The sequence below is a fragment of the Dipodomys spectabilis genome, unplaced genomic scaffold (genome assembly GCF_019054845.1).
Source record: "Dipodomys spectabilis isolate Male_0828 unplaced genomic scaffold, ASM1905484v1 ptg000416l, whole genome shotgun sequence".
NCBI lineage: Eukaryota > Metazoa > Chordata > Mammalia > Rodentia > Heteromyidae > Dipodomys > Dipodomys spectabilis.
Genome location: NW_024871093.1, coordinates 2,048,670 through 2,066,760, shown reverse-complemented (window position 1 = coordinate 2,066,760; position 18,091 = coordinate 2,048,670). Strand labels below are relative to the sequence as shown.

General features: G+C 41.1%; 1 protein-coding gene across 1 annotated transcript in view; it reads right to left on the bottom strand.

Moving 5' to 3' along the window:
• The window catches only part of Hormad2 (HORMA domain containing 2), a 32,498-nt gene that overhangs the window by 12,105 nt on the left and 2,302 nt on the right, over window positions 1–18,091 (bottom strand). The window contains exons 2-6 of the mRNA XM_042667664.1: window positions 10,517–10,658; window positions 7,915–7,978; window positions 6,561–6,597; window positions 3,081–3,101; window positions 1,769–1,795 (exon numbers count right to left, since the gene is read on the bottom strand). Coding sequence (XP_042523598.1) covers window positions 1,769–1,795; window positions 3,081–3,101; window positions 6,561–6,597; window positions 7,915–7,978; window positions 10,517–10,658 — 291 coding nt within the window. The remainder of the gene's footprint in view (window positions 1–1,768; window positions 1,796–3,080; window positions 3,102–6,560; window positions 6,598–7,914; window positions 7,979–10,516; window positions 10,659–18,091) is intronic.

The window sequence follows — 18,091 nt, the reverse complement described above, 5'->3', positions numbered from 1 at the left end:
GTGTCGCGTCCGGATGCTTTGACGCACTGTCGATCTTGCTAGGCTATCGTAGTAGCAATACTGGAATTTTTGCTGACTCTGCTTTAAGTTATTGAATACCCTCAAACGTGCCACTTTTTTTTTTTTCAGGTTTTATTCAAATCCGAACGGGGCCTTCCAATTGCTAGGCCGAGCCACACCTAAAGCCCTGTTTTTTAACTGATTATTTTACAAATAGAGTCTGGCTGCTAACCTATGGGCATGCCTGAGTCTCAGAGTTCCCACTTTTAGGCCTCCCTTGGTGGCTGGGATCATAAATGGATGCTACCATATCTATCCAGCTTCCCTCTGTGGAGTCTCTTGGAGTTTTTTCTGCCCAGACTGTCTTGGAACCACAACCCTCTAAATCACAGCCTCCCATGTAGGTTGATGAAGACAGATGTGTACAACTGTACCCAGCAATGAGTTGAGAAGGGGGTCTCACAAAATCTTCTTCCCTGGCTGGCCTCAAGCCTTAAACCTCCTCTTCTCAGCCTCCTAAGTAGATAGGACTACAGGCATGAGTCACTGGCACCTAGCACCACCAACTTTTTTGGTAAGCAAATGTATGCCACGAATATCTAGTGGTTACGGGATCACTACTACAATGAACATCTGTAAGTGTTCAAAATAATGTCAAATGATAGCTCAGAATTGATCTATATGACAAGGCTTCATTTCCTAACCACATTAGTTTTCTTTCCACTCTAAAATTTTTCTGTAGCTCAGCCCAAGTTGCTCAGCATTTCATTATCCTAAAAACAGCTGGTTTGAAACTAGGTGTTTTACATGCATAAGAAAGCAAGGCTAGCACTGCAGCAAGGTGCATTCTGGAAGCAAAGAAGGCACAAAGGTGGACACAGGTGCAAGTGGAGACCGGCCACCTGCCTGCGTCTCCTCCTCCGGCTCACACAGCCCTGTGTAACTTCGCAAGAGAATATGAGCAGCTAAAAACACTTAACCCAGTCTCCAATACCACCAGGTAGACTAAATCTAGTGGCTTAGAGAAGAACAAACTGAGAGAAAGGCAAGAGGAAGACAAAGAAAACAAAGAGCTTCTCCCTCTCCACTTCTGGCCCCCACGGAGACAGTTCCACACCAGTGTGACAACTGTGTACCCAAGACCTTACCATCCACCCCAGTAGCCCACTCCCAATCTGCCGAGAAGTCCCCCGCATGACTCAATGGAGAATGTTGAAGTCCAGGCCTCTGCTGAAGAGGGAAGTTAAAGAAGGAAAAAGATGGTGTCCACCCACCAGCCAAAGATGTTTCCATCAAAGATTTGGATGTAAGATGGCCTTGAGGATGAGGAGGGCGGACTAAGCCAGGGGGAGAGATCTAGAAAGAGAAGTAAGGAGATAAAATGCTGGGGGGGGGGGGAGGGGAGGCTACAAAACAAGGGGGGGATTTAGTTGGCAAAAAAAAATTAGAATTATGACACATCTCATTAATTTTTCCAAAATTCCATAAGCAGATCAAGAAATCAATTAAAATAAATAATAAAAGGAGGCGTTTAGACATTTACACATTAAGAGAATTATCTCAATGTTAACACGTCAAGAAACAGGCCCATTTCTACTCATTTTTTCCCCTAATATCCCTAGACAGCTTTAAATTTCTCATAATAAAGGATCGATCCCAGAAGAGCTTACTATGTATTATTCTGTTCTAAGTATATAAACTACAGCCTCAACTCAGGTAAACATACTAAAATATACATTCCCACCCATTTACATATGTATCTTCTTACCTCAGGTTCCTTGGGATTTGTGTAAAGCTGTTAAAAGAAAAATAAAAAGCATTTAAATTCTGACATTTATTAGATTTCCCCTTATGGACTTTGCTTTCCCTGCAGAGCGTTCATTTTGTACTCCATTAATTGAGTGCTGTATTGACATATTACGAGCTAGAGATAGGATGAGCTCTTTTTTCTTTCTTTCTTTTTTTTTTTTTGGTCGGCTGTGGGGCTTGAACTCTGGGTCTGGGCGCTGTCCCTGAGCTCTTCAGCTCAAGGTGAGCGCTCTACCACTTGAGCCACAGCGCAACTTCCAGTTTTCTAGTGGTTTATTGGAGATAAGAGTCTCATGGACTTTCCTGCCCAGGCTGGCTTTGAACCATGATCCTCAGATCTCAGCCTCCTGAGTAGCTAGGATTACAGGTGTGAGCCACCAACAACCAACAGGATGAGCTCTTATTTTGCTATTCTCTTAACAATGAAGAGAATTCCTTGTAAGAAATGTAAGGTATTTATTAGGTGCTGGTGGCATCTATTATGGTTTAAATTGTTCAAATAATCTAAGATTATTCATGGTAGCATCTCAATATCCTTTCAATTCCTAGCTAAATAGATCATGTTATATCTCTGGATATATAAAATTTTAAGTCTACATAACTTAAAAAAAGAAAAGGGAAAAACAGAGAGTGTGAGGGACAGGGTAACATTGTCCAAAAAGAAATGTACTCCTGTAATTCTAACTACTCAGGAGGCTGCAATCTAAGGATTATGGTTCAAAGCCAACCCAAGCAGTAAAGTCCATAGGACTCTTACCTCCAATTTACCACCAGAAAACCAGAAGTGGCCCTGTGGCTCAAAGTGGTAGAGCACTAGCCATGAGCTTAGAGTTCAAGCCCCACATTTAATAAACTTGCTTAGAACTCCCTTCTAGGAAGAAAGGAAGGAAGGAAGGAAGGAAGGAAGGAAATGAATTCTTTACCTGACTTATGTAATTGTAACCCCTTTGTACATCACCTTTATAATAACAATGAAAGAAATCTTTTTTAAAAGCTTTGAACTAACAAAGTAAAAAGTGAACAAAATACTAAAACCACAAGAGCTGGTAGTAAAGCAGACAGTATATACATATACATTACCATGTGTTATACTAAAGAAAGATATACTTTATAGTATCTTACTAAGGTTTCTGATAGATCCTAGCCTTTACACTCCAAACCTCACAAGACAGACAGGGAAGACAGGCTGGCCATGGGGGAGATGTGGCGTGACAGCCCCCTCTGCTGCAGCTGCGGAGTAGGGAAGAGGCTTACCTCCAGTGCATACTTACTGTAAGTACAGCCATGTGCAGCTTCAAGAGAAAAGAAAACCATTATTATTGTATGCTCACACCCATGTGGGTTTTTTTCTTAATGAAAGACAATCAAATTATTGTTTCAGAGGGCTTTCAAATATTTGGGTAGAAAAAAAAGAGGTATTTAAATAATGCCTATTATCTACACTGGGCTCTGCTGGTATAGATACAAAAAAAAAAAGAAGAGGAATACAAAAAGTTATATTCTAATTTGGGAGGCAAAATATATTCAAGATACTTCATTATTGCTCAAAATTAAATACACCTCAGAATATCTCTCAAAAACGCCCCTTTTATGAATGGATACAAAAATTGTGGTATCCATACACAATGGAATATTATGCAGCCATTAGAAATGACAAAATAATGTCATTTGAAGGGAAATGGATGGAGCTAGAAGAAATCATGTTGAGTGATGTAAGCCAGGAGCAAAGAGACAATCGGTACATGGTCTCCCTGATAAGTGAATGTTAAATCCAAATGTTAGGTGATACGACAAAATTAACAGAGGACTTCCACTCATCTGGCTGAATCACTACTAAATAACCCCCATGCTGCTGATCACATGTATGGTATATATGTGCAAACCAGAGGGAAACCAGGAGGACGACACAGAACTAGAGGGAATCAGGGAGAAACATACAACAGCGGGACCCATCAGCTGCACTGGACATTGATCAAAATGAACTAAGCAACTCAATGGCAGCGATGGGAAGGAGGGAACAAGTGGGAAAGAGGGAAGAGCTGATGCTATGCAAAACAAAAGAAATGTGCATACCACCCAATGTGGAAGAAATAACTGTATTGCAAAGCTCATAGAACTCATAAATGATAGACAAATTGTTCCATGAAAGTTAGAATGTGTTTGTGACTTTAACTGAGCATCACTATCCCACAATACTGTGACATTTGGGAAATTATGAAACTACTTAATCACAATAAAAAAAATTAAAAAGAGTACATTGTTCCAGGGCTGGGAAGATGGCTCAGTGGTAGAGCGCTTGCCTTGCATGCCTGAGGCCCTGGGTTCGATTCCTCAGCACCACATAAGCAAAAAGAAAAAAGCCGGAAGTGGCGCTGTGGCTCAAGTGGTAGAGCACTAGCCTTGAGCTGAAGAGCTGAGGGACAGCGCCCAGGCCCAGAGTTCAGGCCCCACGACCGGACCCAAAAACAAAATTAAAAAAAAAAAAAAAAGAGTACATTGTTCCAGTAAAAAAAAAAAAAAATGCCCCTTTTGAGTTTAATGGTCTAAAGTAAAAATCTAAAATTCCTGCTATGTCTTATAAAAATTCTTGCCTCTGTATACTCTGTATGTATGTGTATATATATTATAAAAGGATTCTATTGGACTTTTAAGAATAATAAATAAATATAATCAAAATAAATTTAAAACAAATCAGAACATATCATAGGACAGGAATTAGAACTCTGGTGACACTGTGTGGATACTTTTGTTACTGCAAGTCACTGAGATTTGATGACAATGAAACTTTATTAATAGTTTATTCAAAAATGTAAAAAGAAGACAAAGACCAAGAAGAGGAAGATGATGAAAATGAAGAGGAAGAGGAAGAGCAGAAAGAGGTGGAGGAAGAGCAGCAAGAGGTGGAAGAGGAGGAGGAGGAGAGGAAGAGGAGGAGGAGGAGGAGGATAGAGATTGGGGGAGGAGGAGGACTCATCCCCTAATGTCCAGAGGAAAAAAGTCTAGCAGGGCAGTGTTAAGTAGGAAATAATCCAGGTAAGATAACCATTATAATGAAACAGCACTTCAGAGCTGCTGACTACCCACTCTAGCAGAAGGACAATCTAGGCTGAGGGTCAGGAAAATGCTCCCAGAAGACGTAAATCCTATTTAAGAGGGGACTGGAAAGATACAGTACAGTGAGATAGGCAATGTGTATGGATATGTACAAAGACAAGAGGAATTTGGCATGTTCTAGAATCTTTATGTGGCTTGACCGGCGGGGGGGGGGGGGGGGGGGGCAGCGGGAAGCAATGCTCTGGAAAGATCGTGTGAAGGACTCTGAACTTTACTTGGAAGCAACTCAGACTAGGTGCTAACCTTTAGTGCTAGCTTTTAGTTGCTGGATTTTGGAGCAGTCTAGGAAGATCTGAGAAGAGACACTTGTGGGTACTCCAAAAAGCAGGACTTTTAGGGCCGCAAAAGAGCAGCTGTTTCTTTTTCTTTTCTTTCTTTTTTTGCCTAGTCCTGGGGCTTGAACTCAGGACCTGGCATTGTCCCTGAGCCTCTCTGTGCTCAAGGCTAGCATTCTACCACTTGAGCCACAGCACCACTTCTAGCTTTTTCTGTGTATGTGGTACTGAGGAATTGAACCCAGGGCTTCATGCATGCTAGGCAAGCGCTCTACCACTGAGGCCCTTCCCCAGGCCAAGATGTTTCTTTTTTAAGCAGCTATTTGCCATAAACACAGAAGTGCCACTGTATCGTATCAGTAGATACAGCTGGACTGGCACATAACCTCGGATCACCAATCCTCCACCATGGTCTACAATCTCCTGCCTTCATTTCTTTTATCTTTGTGTTCCTCAATCCCTGAATCAGTGTTGCATAAGTCATACATAAGTGAAGAGAGGGAACATATGGTCCCTTAAAGAAATAGTCAGTTGGGGGAAAAAGGAAGGCACAAACAGAAAAGGGGAGAAGCAATGATGGACCTTTCATTTATATTCATCTTATCGCTTCCACTCAAACTAGATCCTCCATTTTTTTCACACTCTTCTTAGCTGTCCAGGGATTCAGGAAATATCAGATGCATTTAAAAGTTAATCTGTGTTTTTAAAAAACTCAGAGCTATAACAGTACCTGTTTTTAGACAACAGGTTCTACCCATTCACCAAACATAGTTACCAAAATAACCAAGATAAAGGAAAATGCTTTCTTCAAGTCTGCTCCTTTTCTTTTCTTTTCTTTTTATTTTTTTTTTTTGGGGGGGGGGTCTGGTCATGGGGCCTGGGCGCTGTCCCTCAGCTCTTCAGCTCAAGGCTAGTGCTCTACCACTTGAGCCACAGCGCCACTTCCGGCTTTTTTCATTTTGCTTATGTGGTGCTGAGGAATCGAACCCACATGCAAGGCAAGCGCTCTACCACTAAGCCACCTTCCCAGCCCCAAGCCTGCTCCTTTTCATATCTACAGACAGAGTCACCCACTTTGAACATGTTCAATGTGCCAAATGCCAGATTCTTGTCTCCCTGTCCCACATCCTGCAGAGTTTTTCTAGTGTCTTCAGAGGAAATTCTGTGATCAAAAAGATATGAGTATGTACAAGAAGAAAGGGGATTTCCTCTGTGATTGGTGTAAGAGATTTCAGTGGGACAAGGTAAGGGAAATTATTTTTGAATGGAAATGGAGACAATGGCTCACTGTGCACATCCAAAACTAAACTCCTTTGTTAAAGGGTAAGGGATGCATCTTATAAATTAAAAAAAAAATCTTACGTATTTCTTTTCCAAAGCATCAAAACAACCTTGAATCCTGCCAAAAATAAATAAGTAAATAAATAAATAAATGTCAATTTGGACCACATACCAAGGCAAGAAAAAAAAGTTAACGTACAAGATGAGTTTACATCTTTTGTTTAAGGTATATTAAACTGATGACTGTTTTGCCTTTCTCACTCTGTGTGTGTGTGTGTGTGTGTGTGTGTGTGTGTGTGTGTGTGTGTGTGTGTGTGTGTGTGTGTGTGTGTGTGTGTGTGTGTGTGTGTGTGTATATGGGCCTTGAGCTCAGGGCCTGGGTGCTATTCCTTAGCTTTTTAACTCAAGGCTGGTGCTCTACCACTTGAGCCAGAGCTCCACTTCCAGCTTTTTGGTGGTTAATTGGAGCTATGAGTCTCACAAACTTTCCTGCCAGTACTGGCTTGAAACTGTGATCCTCAGACCTCAGCCTCCTGAGTAGCTGGGATTATAGGTGTGAGCCACTGGCACCCAACTAACAATTACATTTTAGAACTGCCAGTGATATTATTATTTATTTTTATTGGTCATGGGGCTTGAATTACTGGGTCTGAGCTTTGTCTCTGAGCTTTTCAGCTCAAGGCTAGGGTTCTACCACTTGAGCCACAGTGCCACTTCCGGTTTTCTGGTGGTTAATTCAAGATAAGAGTCTCACGGACTTTCTTACCCAGGCTGGCTTTGAACTGCAATCCTCAGAGCTCAGGCTCCTGAGTGGCTAGGATTATAGGCATGAGCACCCAGTTATTTTTTATTTTTGTCAGTTGTGGGGCTTGAACTCAGGCCTGGGCACTTTCCCTCAGCCTCTTTGTGCTGAAGGCTAGTGCTCTACCAATTGAGTCACAGCTCCACTTCTGGTTTTTGAGTGGTTAATTGTAGATAAGAGTCTCCTGGGACTCTTCTGCCTGAGCCGGCTTTGAACTGTGATTCTCAGAGCTCAACCTACTAAGTAGCTAAGATTGCAGGTGTGGGCCACCAGCTACTCGCTCAGTGATATTAATATATTCATAGAACTTTATAAATAATAGGCAATCTGTTTCACTTTTGGCTATCAAAATGTTTAGTTCACTGACATTCAGATGATGAACAAACAAATTTTGATTGCCTTCCTTAGACAAACCATTTTCTTTTAAAATCAAAACTAAAAAACTGAATCTTAAAATAATAGTGAGAGCTGTAATTTTGTAGGAAATTATTTTTTAAAAAGAAAGATAATAAGGAGGAAATGGTTTTAAATAAATGATCTCACAAAATACAAGTCTTATGGGTAATTTCAGCCATGCTAAAATAAAATACAACTTTTATGGAACTTATTTTTTGTGGAATTTAAATTACTTACCATTTGATAATATGCAGTGACCCAGGACATTTTTTGTCTTCCCGAAGAATTTTTAAATTTAGATCTACAAAAATAGAAGTAATCTATTTTTATCTCCTAAATGACTGCTATATTGACAATGTCCATACCATATAGAACATTTCCTATAATTACTGTACGTATGCAACTTATTTAAGTTTTATGGCGTCTAGAGATGCTTTGAATCCCTAGGTACCTACTTTTTAAAGTCCCATTTTGATGATTATCATTGTCTTGACAGTTTAGCATCTCCCCTTTTACAAGGCAGCAGAATCAATTTGTTTTGCTTTTCTTCCAGTGAAGACCACCATTCCTGATCCACTGAAAGCTCACACTTCAATCTCCTTTCTCTGCTTTTTTTTTTTGCTTATGTAGTACTGAGGAATTGAACCCAGGGCCTTATGCACACTAGGCAAGTACTCACAAAACCACATCCCCAGCCCTCTGTTAGTTCTTTATCAATGAGAATTTTTTTCCATGGATTTATTTTCATTTTTATTTTTTTGGTGCAGTCCTAAGGTTTAAACTCAAGACCTGGGTGCTGTTCCTGAGGTTCTTTTGCTTAAGGCTAATGCTCCTATCACTTGAGCTACAGCACCACTTCCAGCTTTTTTTTTTTTTTTTTTGGTGGTTTATTGGAGATAAGAGTCTCATGGACTTTCCTGCCCAGCTGGCTTCGTACCGTGAGCCTCAGATCTCAGCCTCTTGAGTAGCTAGGATTACAGGCGTGAGCCACCAGCGCCCACCTCCATGGATTATTTTCAAATACAGATTTCCAACCAAAATTCAATTCAGTTCTACACTTGGGAAAAAAGGAAGATGAGTGTGAAATCAATCACTGATTTATGGTGGACTTCGCACGAGTCTTGCCATATTATTTCCTTTTGCTAAAGTTGATAACAGCTATTCTTCTATCAAGGGATTATGTACACTTTTCCACAGAGGCATAACATTAAGAGATTATCAGAAAGAAAGTCACACGAAAGTGCTGTGTGTTACTTTAAGTACAGACATTGAGAGTGAGACATTAACTTCCACTGTAACCATCACAAAAAGAAAACTGTAAGGAATGATTTTACCCCCAGGCCTCGCATGGTGAGTCACCTACAACATGCGCTTAATTTCCCAAGACCTGTCTTTTATGATTCTATCTTCCAACCAACCTGCAACTATATGCCACATATTAATACATTCATAAATCATAAATGTGTGCTGGCTGATGGGGCAGGGGCTAAAAGGAGGGAGAGAAGAATGGCGTGTGTGTGTGTGTGTGTAGAATACTCAATGTGTGTACATGAAAATGGAGCTAGGAATCTTGAGGTGGTAGGGAGGAGCCAGGCAGGAGAGAGGAAAGAATGATGAAAGGAATGACTCTGATCAAGATGCATCATACAGGGCTGGGAAGGTGGCTCAGTGGTAGAGCGCTTGCCTTGCAAGCCTGAGGCCCTGGGTTCGATTCCTCAGCACCACATAAGCAAAAAGAAAAAAGCCAGAAGTGGCGCTGGGGCTCAAGTGGTAGAGCGCTAGCCTTGAGCTGAAGAGCTGAGGGACAGCGCCCAGGCCCAGAGTTCAGGCCCCATGACCGGACCCAAAAAAAAAAAAGATGCATCATACACATAAGTAGACACATGAAATTGAAAATACATTCACAATTATAGATTTGTATCCCATAGACACCAGCAGAGGTTATAATTAATACAAATGAGGTGGTTGTGATTTCACGTGTCATGCTTCTGCTTTTACAGCACAAATATATTTCATTGATGCTCAATGAAAATCAAATATTGCTTAAGAAAATTACATTGGAATGAGGCCAAGGTAATCACTGAATTCAAATGTGAGAAATTCAATGTTAGATTTTGAAAAACAGCAACTTAAATGGAAACTTGTGGCTAGCTATATTATTTATTTTCCAAATGACATTTCCATTTTGGTAACAAGTCAACAAGATTTACATTCTGCCCTTGTAAGCAAATTTGTTTCAATTTTGAAAAACTGAAGAGTTTCAGGCACATTTTCTTTTATGCAAAGAGAAGAAAGAAGCCAGAAACGCTTATTACATACATAATACAATAAGAAGATACCTTTAAAGGCACAAGAAACAAAAGAAGTAAAAATGGGCCTGAATTGAGAAAAGACCAGGACTAGAATAATAGTTGCCTAAATTCCTGTACTGCACACCTCGCCACATTAATATCTGTGGGTATGTGTGTGTGTTACCAGGGAGGAGGAGTTTCTCATGTGGTTCCTTTGAAGTTCTCCAATGTTAAAACAATCCTCAAAGAACAAATTTAGTTGAGGCACAAAATAGTGTAAATCTTCAGCATTCAGATTTTGTTCTGTGCTTCTACGCTTTTCCCTTCAGACTGATTTTTTTAATTTGCTATCTAGCAAGAAGCTAATGGTTCCTACAAGTACAAGTACTAAACGTAGTGAAATTAAAATGGAAAATGGATTAGCCAATTAAATGTTGAAAAACAGGCCCATGAGTTGGAATTAGCAGTCTGCGAGAAATACCAGTTTACTCCAGCTAATTTCAGGAGAAGGTTACAATAGCCACGGTGGCCATTTCATTAAATGTTACCGTCCAAATGGCGCTCTCCATAAGAACTCTCTGGAAACAGGCCCCTTAGATAGGTTATACAGGAGATAGAAGTAGCAAAGAGTTTCTTCACCATTATCAAGGACTGTTGCTCATTAGTGATTTGGGTTGGGAAAACCGTTTTCTGAAGGGAGAGAAAAACAAACAAACAAAGGTGAAAAGCCTTAGTATTCTAATATAGTCACACCATTACCACATAAGGATGGCAGCTTTGTCAAGACTTCAACTATGACACATTCATAGGTAATCAAAAGGAAAACAGGGCTTTGGAAGTTGCATGAAATTAGATCTTTATAGTCAAGACAGAGCAGAAGGCAGAGACAATCACCCAAGTAATTCAAGTTGTTTCACACTGACCCATAGATGTGAGGCAAGCCTGAAGTGTTGCCCTAGAGCGTCCTTCCGTTACCCTCTCCCGGCAACCCTGCTCTCTCCAAAGTCTCCTAGGCCATCGTAGTTCTTTCCTGATGAATGCAGAGCTCTCGTCTGCCTGCGTGCGCTCTGACCTTCTCCCTTGAGTGTCCCACACACTTCTGTTTTGTTGTTTGTTGCTTTCTACCACTGAGTCCATCCACCCCAGCTCCACACCACTGTCTTCACCCACCCCACACACCTGACTCAGTCTCTCTTTTGTGTGTGTGGAGGGGAGTTCCTGGGACTTGAATTCAGGGCTTTAGTGCTGTCCCTTAGCTTTTTCACTCAAGGCCAGCACTCTACCATTTGAGCCACACCTCCACCTCTAGCTTTTTGCTAGTTCACTGGAGAGCCTTAGATCTCAGTCTTCTGAGTAGCCAGGATGACAGGCGGGCGCTGCCATGGCCAGGCTATTTTTCTGTATTCATGGCTCTCTTTTTCAATGAGTTCATCTATTCTCCCAGCCTCAGCTACAGTCTATTCAGGGGACTTCGAGCCCCTACTTCTGCTCTGAGCCCCACTTCAACATTCCTAATTTCTGATCCCTTAAACTCAGTTCATCCCCACCTCCCCTGGCTAAAAGGACCCCAAGTTTCATTCTGGAGCAAGTAGATCAGCACCCACTCATGCATCCATCGAGACATGGCTTCATCACCAGCCTCTCTCTGTCCCTCACACTCAGTTCTCCCTCAGAATCTCACATCTGCTTTCTTCTTTCCCTTCACTGCTGTTCCTGGGCTTAGGACATTCCCAAGTTCCCCTTCTCACTCCAGCAGCCGCTGGGCCCAGGCAACGTTTTTCATTCCGTCTGTCTTCCATGCTATCATCAGGATCAACTGCAACAAATATGAACCTTACCATGGCACTCCCAATGTAAATACAGCACCGCGTTCAAGCTCCCTAACTGTGGCATTGGAAACGGACAAAATCTAGTCCCTGTGGTCTCATCTCTCCTGTGTTTCCTAAATGATATTAGACTGCCCATAACAACATTATCATAATAGCTCCAAATTAGAAACCACCCAATGCTTCTCAACAGAATAGATGAAGAAATTATGGTATATTTCCCCAGTGGAGTACTAGGTAGCAATGAGAATGAATGATTGCAATTACATTTAACAATACAGATGACTCTCACATCAAATACTAAGCAGAACAAAGCAGATATGAATAAATAGTATCTTATGCTTTCCTTTATATAGAATATACAAGCAAGATACTAATCTGGGCTGTTAGAAGTCAGGATGGTGCTTTTTTTTCTCACTTAGGAAACAGAATAGTGACTAGGGAACCTGAGAGGCCTTGTTGATTTTTTCCTATTTTTTTCTCTCTCTCTCTCTCTCTTTTTATAGTGAAACCATAGTAAAGTTTATCAGAAAACACCCTCAATAGACTGAAAGTAGGTCGTCTCTAAGGGGAGAATGATCAGTTTTATACTGTTTCTTGATCTGGCTTCTGGTTTACAAGAATGTGTTTGACCTGTAAAAATTAATTTAGTTGTACACGTGCATGCATTTTATAAACAGATACTACCAGTGAAAAGTAAGTATTGACCTATCAAATAAGTTTTGAAAATGTTGCTTCAAGCAGTCCTCTTGGCCAGAAATGTTCTTCTTTTCAGTTCCAAAATATGGCCATTTTAATTCAACTATGTATTTAAGTTTAGATTCTGCTTTAGGTTCTGAGATGCAGCAGTGAGCATAGCGAATAAAAGTCCTCTCCTCCATGGAGCTTACACAGAATGCCGCGCTGACTCAAGGCTTCCCTGGTCTCTTCTGGGAGAGATCACTTCCCCTATTCCCGTCACTCGATGCTGCAAGGGTGACGCTGCCCACAGTCCCCCCAGAGTTCAAGTCCCACGACAACAACAACAACAAAAAAGGTGTAGTGTAAGTGGCACACAGAGAAAAGGAAAGAAGAGTTATATCTACAAAGTTTAGTAGGGTATTTTTCCTTTTTATGATTTTAATTAATACATAGTAAATTATACATACCAATGGGGAAGAGGGTGACATTTCAATACATGTACATGTTTTACAATCAGATCAGAGTGAGTGATGGACCTATCACTGCAGATATATACCATTTCTTTGCTTTGGGGGACAATCATAATCCTCTCTATATCTATTTAGACTAACCAATTATTGCCAGCCATACTTACTCTACTATGTATAAGAAGATGAGAAGTTTTTCAGGGTGTCAAGAACTCACACATGTAATCCTAGCTACTCAGGAGACTGAGATTGGAGGATCAAAATTCAAAGGTTAGCCCAGGGGATGGATGGAGGTGTTTAAAAAGAGCCAGAAAGGCACAAAAACAGACCCGAAGACCAATGGAATAGAAGATCCCGAAATAAAACCACATGCCTACAATCAGCTGACAAAGGAGCCAAAGACATACAGTGGAAGAAACACAGCTTCTTCAACTACTGGTGCTGGGAAAACTGGGCGGCCACATGCAGAAAACTAAAAGTGGACCCCAGCCTATCACCATGCACCAACATCAACTCAAAATGGATTAAAGACCTTAACATCAAACCTGAATCTCTGAAACTACTTCAGGACAAAGTAGGAGAGACACTTGAACTTATAGGCACAGGCAGGAACTTCCTGAACAGAGTCCCAGGGTCACAACAAATTGGAGAGAGACTCGACAAATGGGACTACCTTAAAATAAAAAGTTTCTGCACAGCTAAAGCTATAGCAACCAAGCTAGAAAGACAACCAACTAACTGGGAAAAAAATATTTACCAGCAATATATCAGACAAGGGGTTAATATCCAGATATACAGGGAACTCAAAAAACTACTCCCTCCCAAACCCAACAAGCCAATTACTAAATGGGCAAACAAACTAAAGAGAGACTTCTCAGAAGAAGAGATAAAAATGGCAAAGAAACACATGAGTAAATGTTCACCATCCCTGGTGGTGAAGGAAATGCAAATAAAGACAACCCTGAGATACCACCTTACCCCAGTCAGAATGGCCCACATCCACAAATCAGCCAACGGCAAATGCTGGAGGGGATGTGGAGAAAGAGGAACCCTATTACACTGCTGGTGGGAATGTACACTTATACAACCACTTTGGAAAGCAGTCTGGAGGGTCCTCAGAAAGCTAAAGATTGACCTCCCTTATGACCCAGTCATACCACTTCTAGGCATCTACCCTGAACAACAGGAACCAATATACAAGGACACGTGCACCTCCATGTTTATTGCAGCACTGTTCTCAATAGCTAGGATATGGAAACAACCCAGTTGTCCCACCACAGATGAATGGATCCAAAAACTGTGCTATCTATACACAATGGAATATTATGCAGCCATTAGAAAGCACAAAATAAAGGCATTTTCAGGGAAATGGATGGAGCTAGAAGAAATCATGTCGAGCGAGGTAAGCCAAGAGCAAAGAGACAAACGGCACATGGTCTCCCTGATAAGTGGATGTTAAATCCAAAATGTAAGGGTGATACGACAAAATTAACAGGACTTAAGAAACAAAGGACTCCCACTCATCTGGTCGAATCACTACTAAATAACCCCATGCTGCTGATCGCATGTATGGTATATATGTGCACGCTAGAGGGAAACCAGGAGGACAACACAGAACTAGAGGGAATCAGGGAAAAACATACAACAGTGGAACCCGTCAGCTGCACTGGACATTGACCAAAATGAACTAAGCAACTCAATGGCAGTGATGGGAGGGAGGGAACAAGTGGGAAAGAGGGAACAGCTGATGCTATGCAAAACAAAAGAAATGTACATACCACCCAATGTGGAAGAAATAACCGTACTGCAAAGCTCATAGAACTCATAAATGTTATAGACCATGATAGACAATTTGTTCCATGAAAGTTAGAATGTGTTTGTGACTTTAACTAAGCATCACTATCCCACAATACTGTGAAATTTAGGAAATTATGTAACCACTTAATCACAATAAAGAATTTGAAAAAAAAATAAAAAAGAGCCAGAAAGAAAATGTCAAAACCAATAAATTAAACACACACACACACACACACACACACACACACACACACACACACACACACGAGTTAGGCTAGGCAGAAAAGCCTGTGAGATTCCATCTCCAAAATAATCAGCCAGGAAGTGGTGCTGTGGCTCAAGTGGTAGAGCACTCACTTTGAGCTGAAGAGCTGAGGATAGCACCCAGGCCCAGCGTTCAAGCCCCATGACCAACAACAACAACAATAATAATAATAATTTAGAGGACAAAATAATCAGCCAAAGGCCGGACTAGAATTATGGCTCAAATGGTACAGAACCAGCTATGAGCAATCAAAGCTGAATTCACGCCTTGAGTTCATGCCCTCGTACTGCCAACAACAACTACAACAAAAAGAAGCAAGAGTTATTCCTCCTAGTCAGGCATGGTGACAGAGTCTGTAATCCCAGCACTCAGGAGGCAGAGGCAGGAGGATGACATGTTTGAGACCAACGTGGGCTACATAGTGAGACCGGGTCTCAGGGAAAATAAAAGACTATTTTTCTGATCCAGTTGTACCTACTCTCTCTCTCCATCCCTCCCCACAATATGCTCTGTGTGTGTGTGCGTGTGCGTGTGCGTGTGTTCCCAGACTGAGACAGGTGGCTGTGCATGTTTGTGTTTGTAAGGAAGAAAGTACAGAGAGAAACCTGTGACGTCTTTAGCACCTCTCCGGGTGGCTGAGGGTGGGCAGGTGTAAGGGAGCAGCATGGTGGTGCGGTCAAGAGAATAAATACACCAAAGCACAGTTATGATTTGCTGTTAAGAAAAAAGGCAAATTTTTGAATACTGAAGAAGGATTTGATGGTATATGCTCACTGGGAACTAAACCCCAGTTAGGCATTACAGTCAATAGCCACATTTATCAATTTTCCTCCTCGCTGGCTGCGAATCAGCGTTTTCATCGTGGTCCCTCGCAGTCTCCAGCACGCGCCCTAAACAAGACCTCAGCCTCCTCATTCCAGCCGCCCCTCTATCTCACCTGCCCTTTTCTTCGTCTAGCCAGGGCCTCGTGCTCTTTTGTTTTTTGCTTTTTTTTTATGCTTTATGTGCTCATTGGTATCTTTTTCTACTTAAAGAGTCCTCAAGCACACTTAGTTAAGTCAGGCTTGTCAGTGCCCCTACATTTGAGAAGGCTCTCAAAAACCTTAGGGAGAAAATACACTTGTTAGAGAACTTTACTTTAGACACCACTTCCGGTGCTGTTGGCTTTGAGTTCACAGTTAATGAACCATCTGTCTGCATTAAATGTATTTAAACAGGGCTCGGAAGGTGGCTCAGTGGTAGAGCGCTTGCCTTGCATGCATGAGACCCTGGGTTTGATTCCTCAGCACCATATAAGCAACAAGAAAAAAGCCGGAAGTGGCGCTGTGGCTCAAGTGGTAGAGCGCTAGCCTTGAGCTGAAGAGCTGAGGGACAGTGCCCAGGCTCAGAATTCAGGCCCCATGACCAGACCCAAAAATAAATAAATAAATAAATAAATGAATAAATGAATGAATAAATAAATGTATTTAAACAGAAGCAGATACAATAACAGTTATGGAATTATGGGTTGATGCAATGTTCTGACCAGAAGCTCACAGGAACCTAGCCCCATATTTCTTCTAAACACAGCTCTTCATACTCACTCATTTACTAGATCATGACTACTCTGAATAGTTAGAATCAACTCGTGTGTGTGTGTGTGTGTGTGTGTGTGTGTGTGTGTGTGTTCCCAGACTGAGACAGGTGGCTGTGCATGTTTGTGTTTGTAAGGAAGAAAGTACAGAGAGAAACCTGTGACGTCTTTAGCACCTCTCCGGGTGGCTGAGGGTGGGCGGGTGTAAGGGAGCAGCATAGTGGTGTGGTCAAGAAAATAAATACACCAAAGCTAGCCAGACAGTCCAGATTCTTATTCAGCATGTTCTATGATCCTGAAAAGGTCAAGAACCTTTTCAATACCAGGCCAGATATAAACATTTTAAGCTTTACAATTAATTCTGCCAGAGAATATGAAAAAAGTCACAGATTATAACTGAAGCAGTTCCAGTGCAGCCATGTTCCAATAAAGTTTTATTTGTAACACCTAGTGCCAAACGCCAGATTTTGCATAAGTTACTTAACCTCTCTGGGCTTCCATTACACTTCATTAAAAGTGATGACTACATGACCGAATTATTGTGAGGATTAAAGGAGTGAGTGTCTATGAAGTGCTTAGCAAGTGCCTGGTTTAACAGTTCCTTATTTTCCTGTATGGTTTCACTTGTTTACCAACAAATGTGATGATGGTGATTTGCAAAACATCAAAGCAAACCTAAGGTGAAATAAAGACAGCACTTTCATGGAATTTACAGACCAGCTGGAGAGATTTGGATATCAAAGAGATAGAATCACCAACCCAGCAGACAGTAAGCGCCAAAGGAGGAGAGAGAGAGAGAGAGAGAGAGAGAGAGAGAGAGAGAGAGAGAGAGAGAGATTCTCTTCAATAATTAAATGCTTGAGTTTAAAAAAAACAGCTTTAGGACTATCAGAAGAATTTTACATGTGCTGCAAAATCTGGTCCTCAAAAGCTGATAAATTTGTTTGAAAATCAAGTCATACTTACAACCTTCTGTAACAAATAAACCACTAAATGAGAAAATGTGTTTGGTTAGGTTCTATAGAATTCCAAAACTTAGTGGCAAGAATAATCTAGTAAGACTACACCAATCTAATTGGAATTCTTCTAATGTTCATAGGGGGTACCTTTCCCCTGCCCAGACTAAAGCTGAAACAATCACCTGGGTAAAGCAAATCTAAGTTCTTTGTTTAGACTTTGCACCGTAGTTCAGAACTGGAAGGACCTTAGAACCAGTCTCATACAGTGTGGCATGGGCATCAAAAGAAACTAAAAAAAGTAAGCTGGCGAGTAACTGTCTCCTTTTATTATGCTACGTGGTTCAAAGGTACAAGTTCTAATAGTTCTGTTACTTAGAGGTAGGGACTGTCTACGAAAAAACCTTTAGATGAAGAAGAATTTCCAGTAGAATGTTTTCTGAGTGTTCTAAACATGGTTTTTCTATGTAAGAATACCTTTTCTTAGTGTAGTATATACTGACAATGTATTATGGCATTGCCCTTTTTGCCAAATCATATTATAGTCTAGTCTATAAC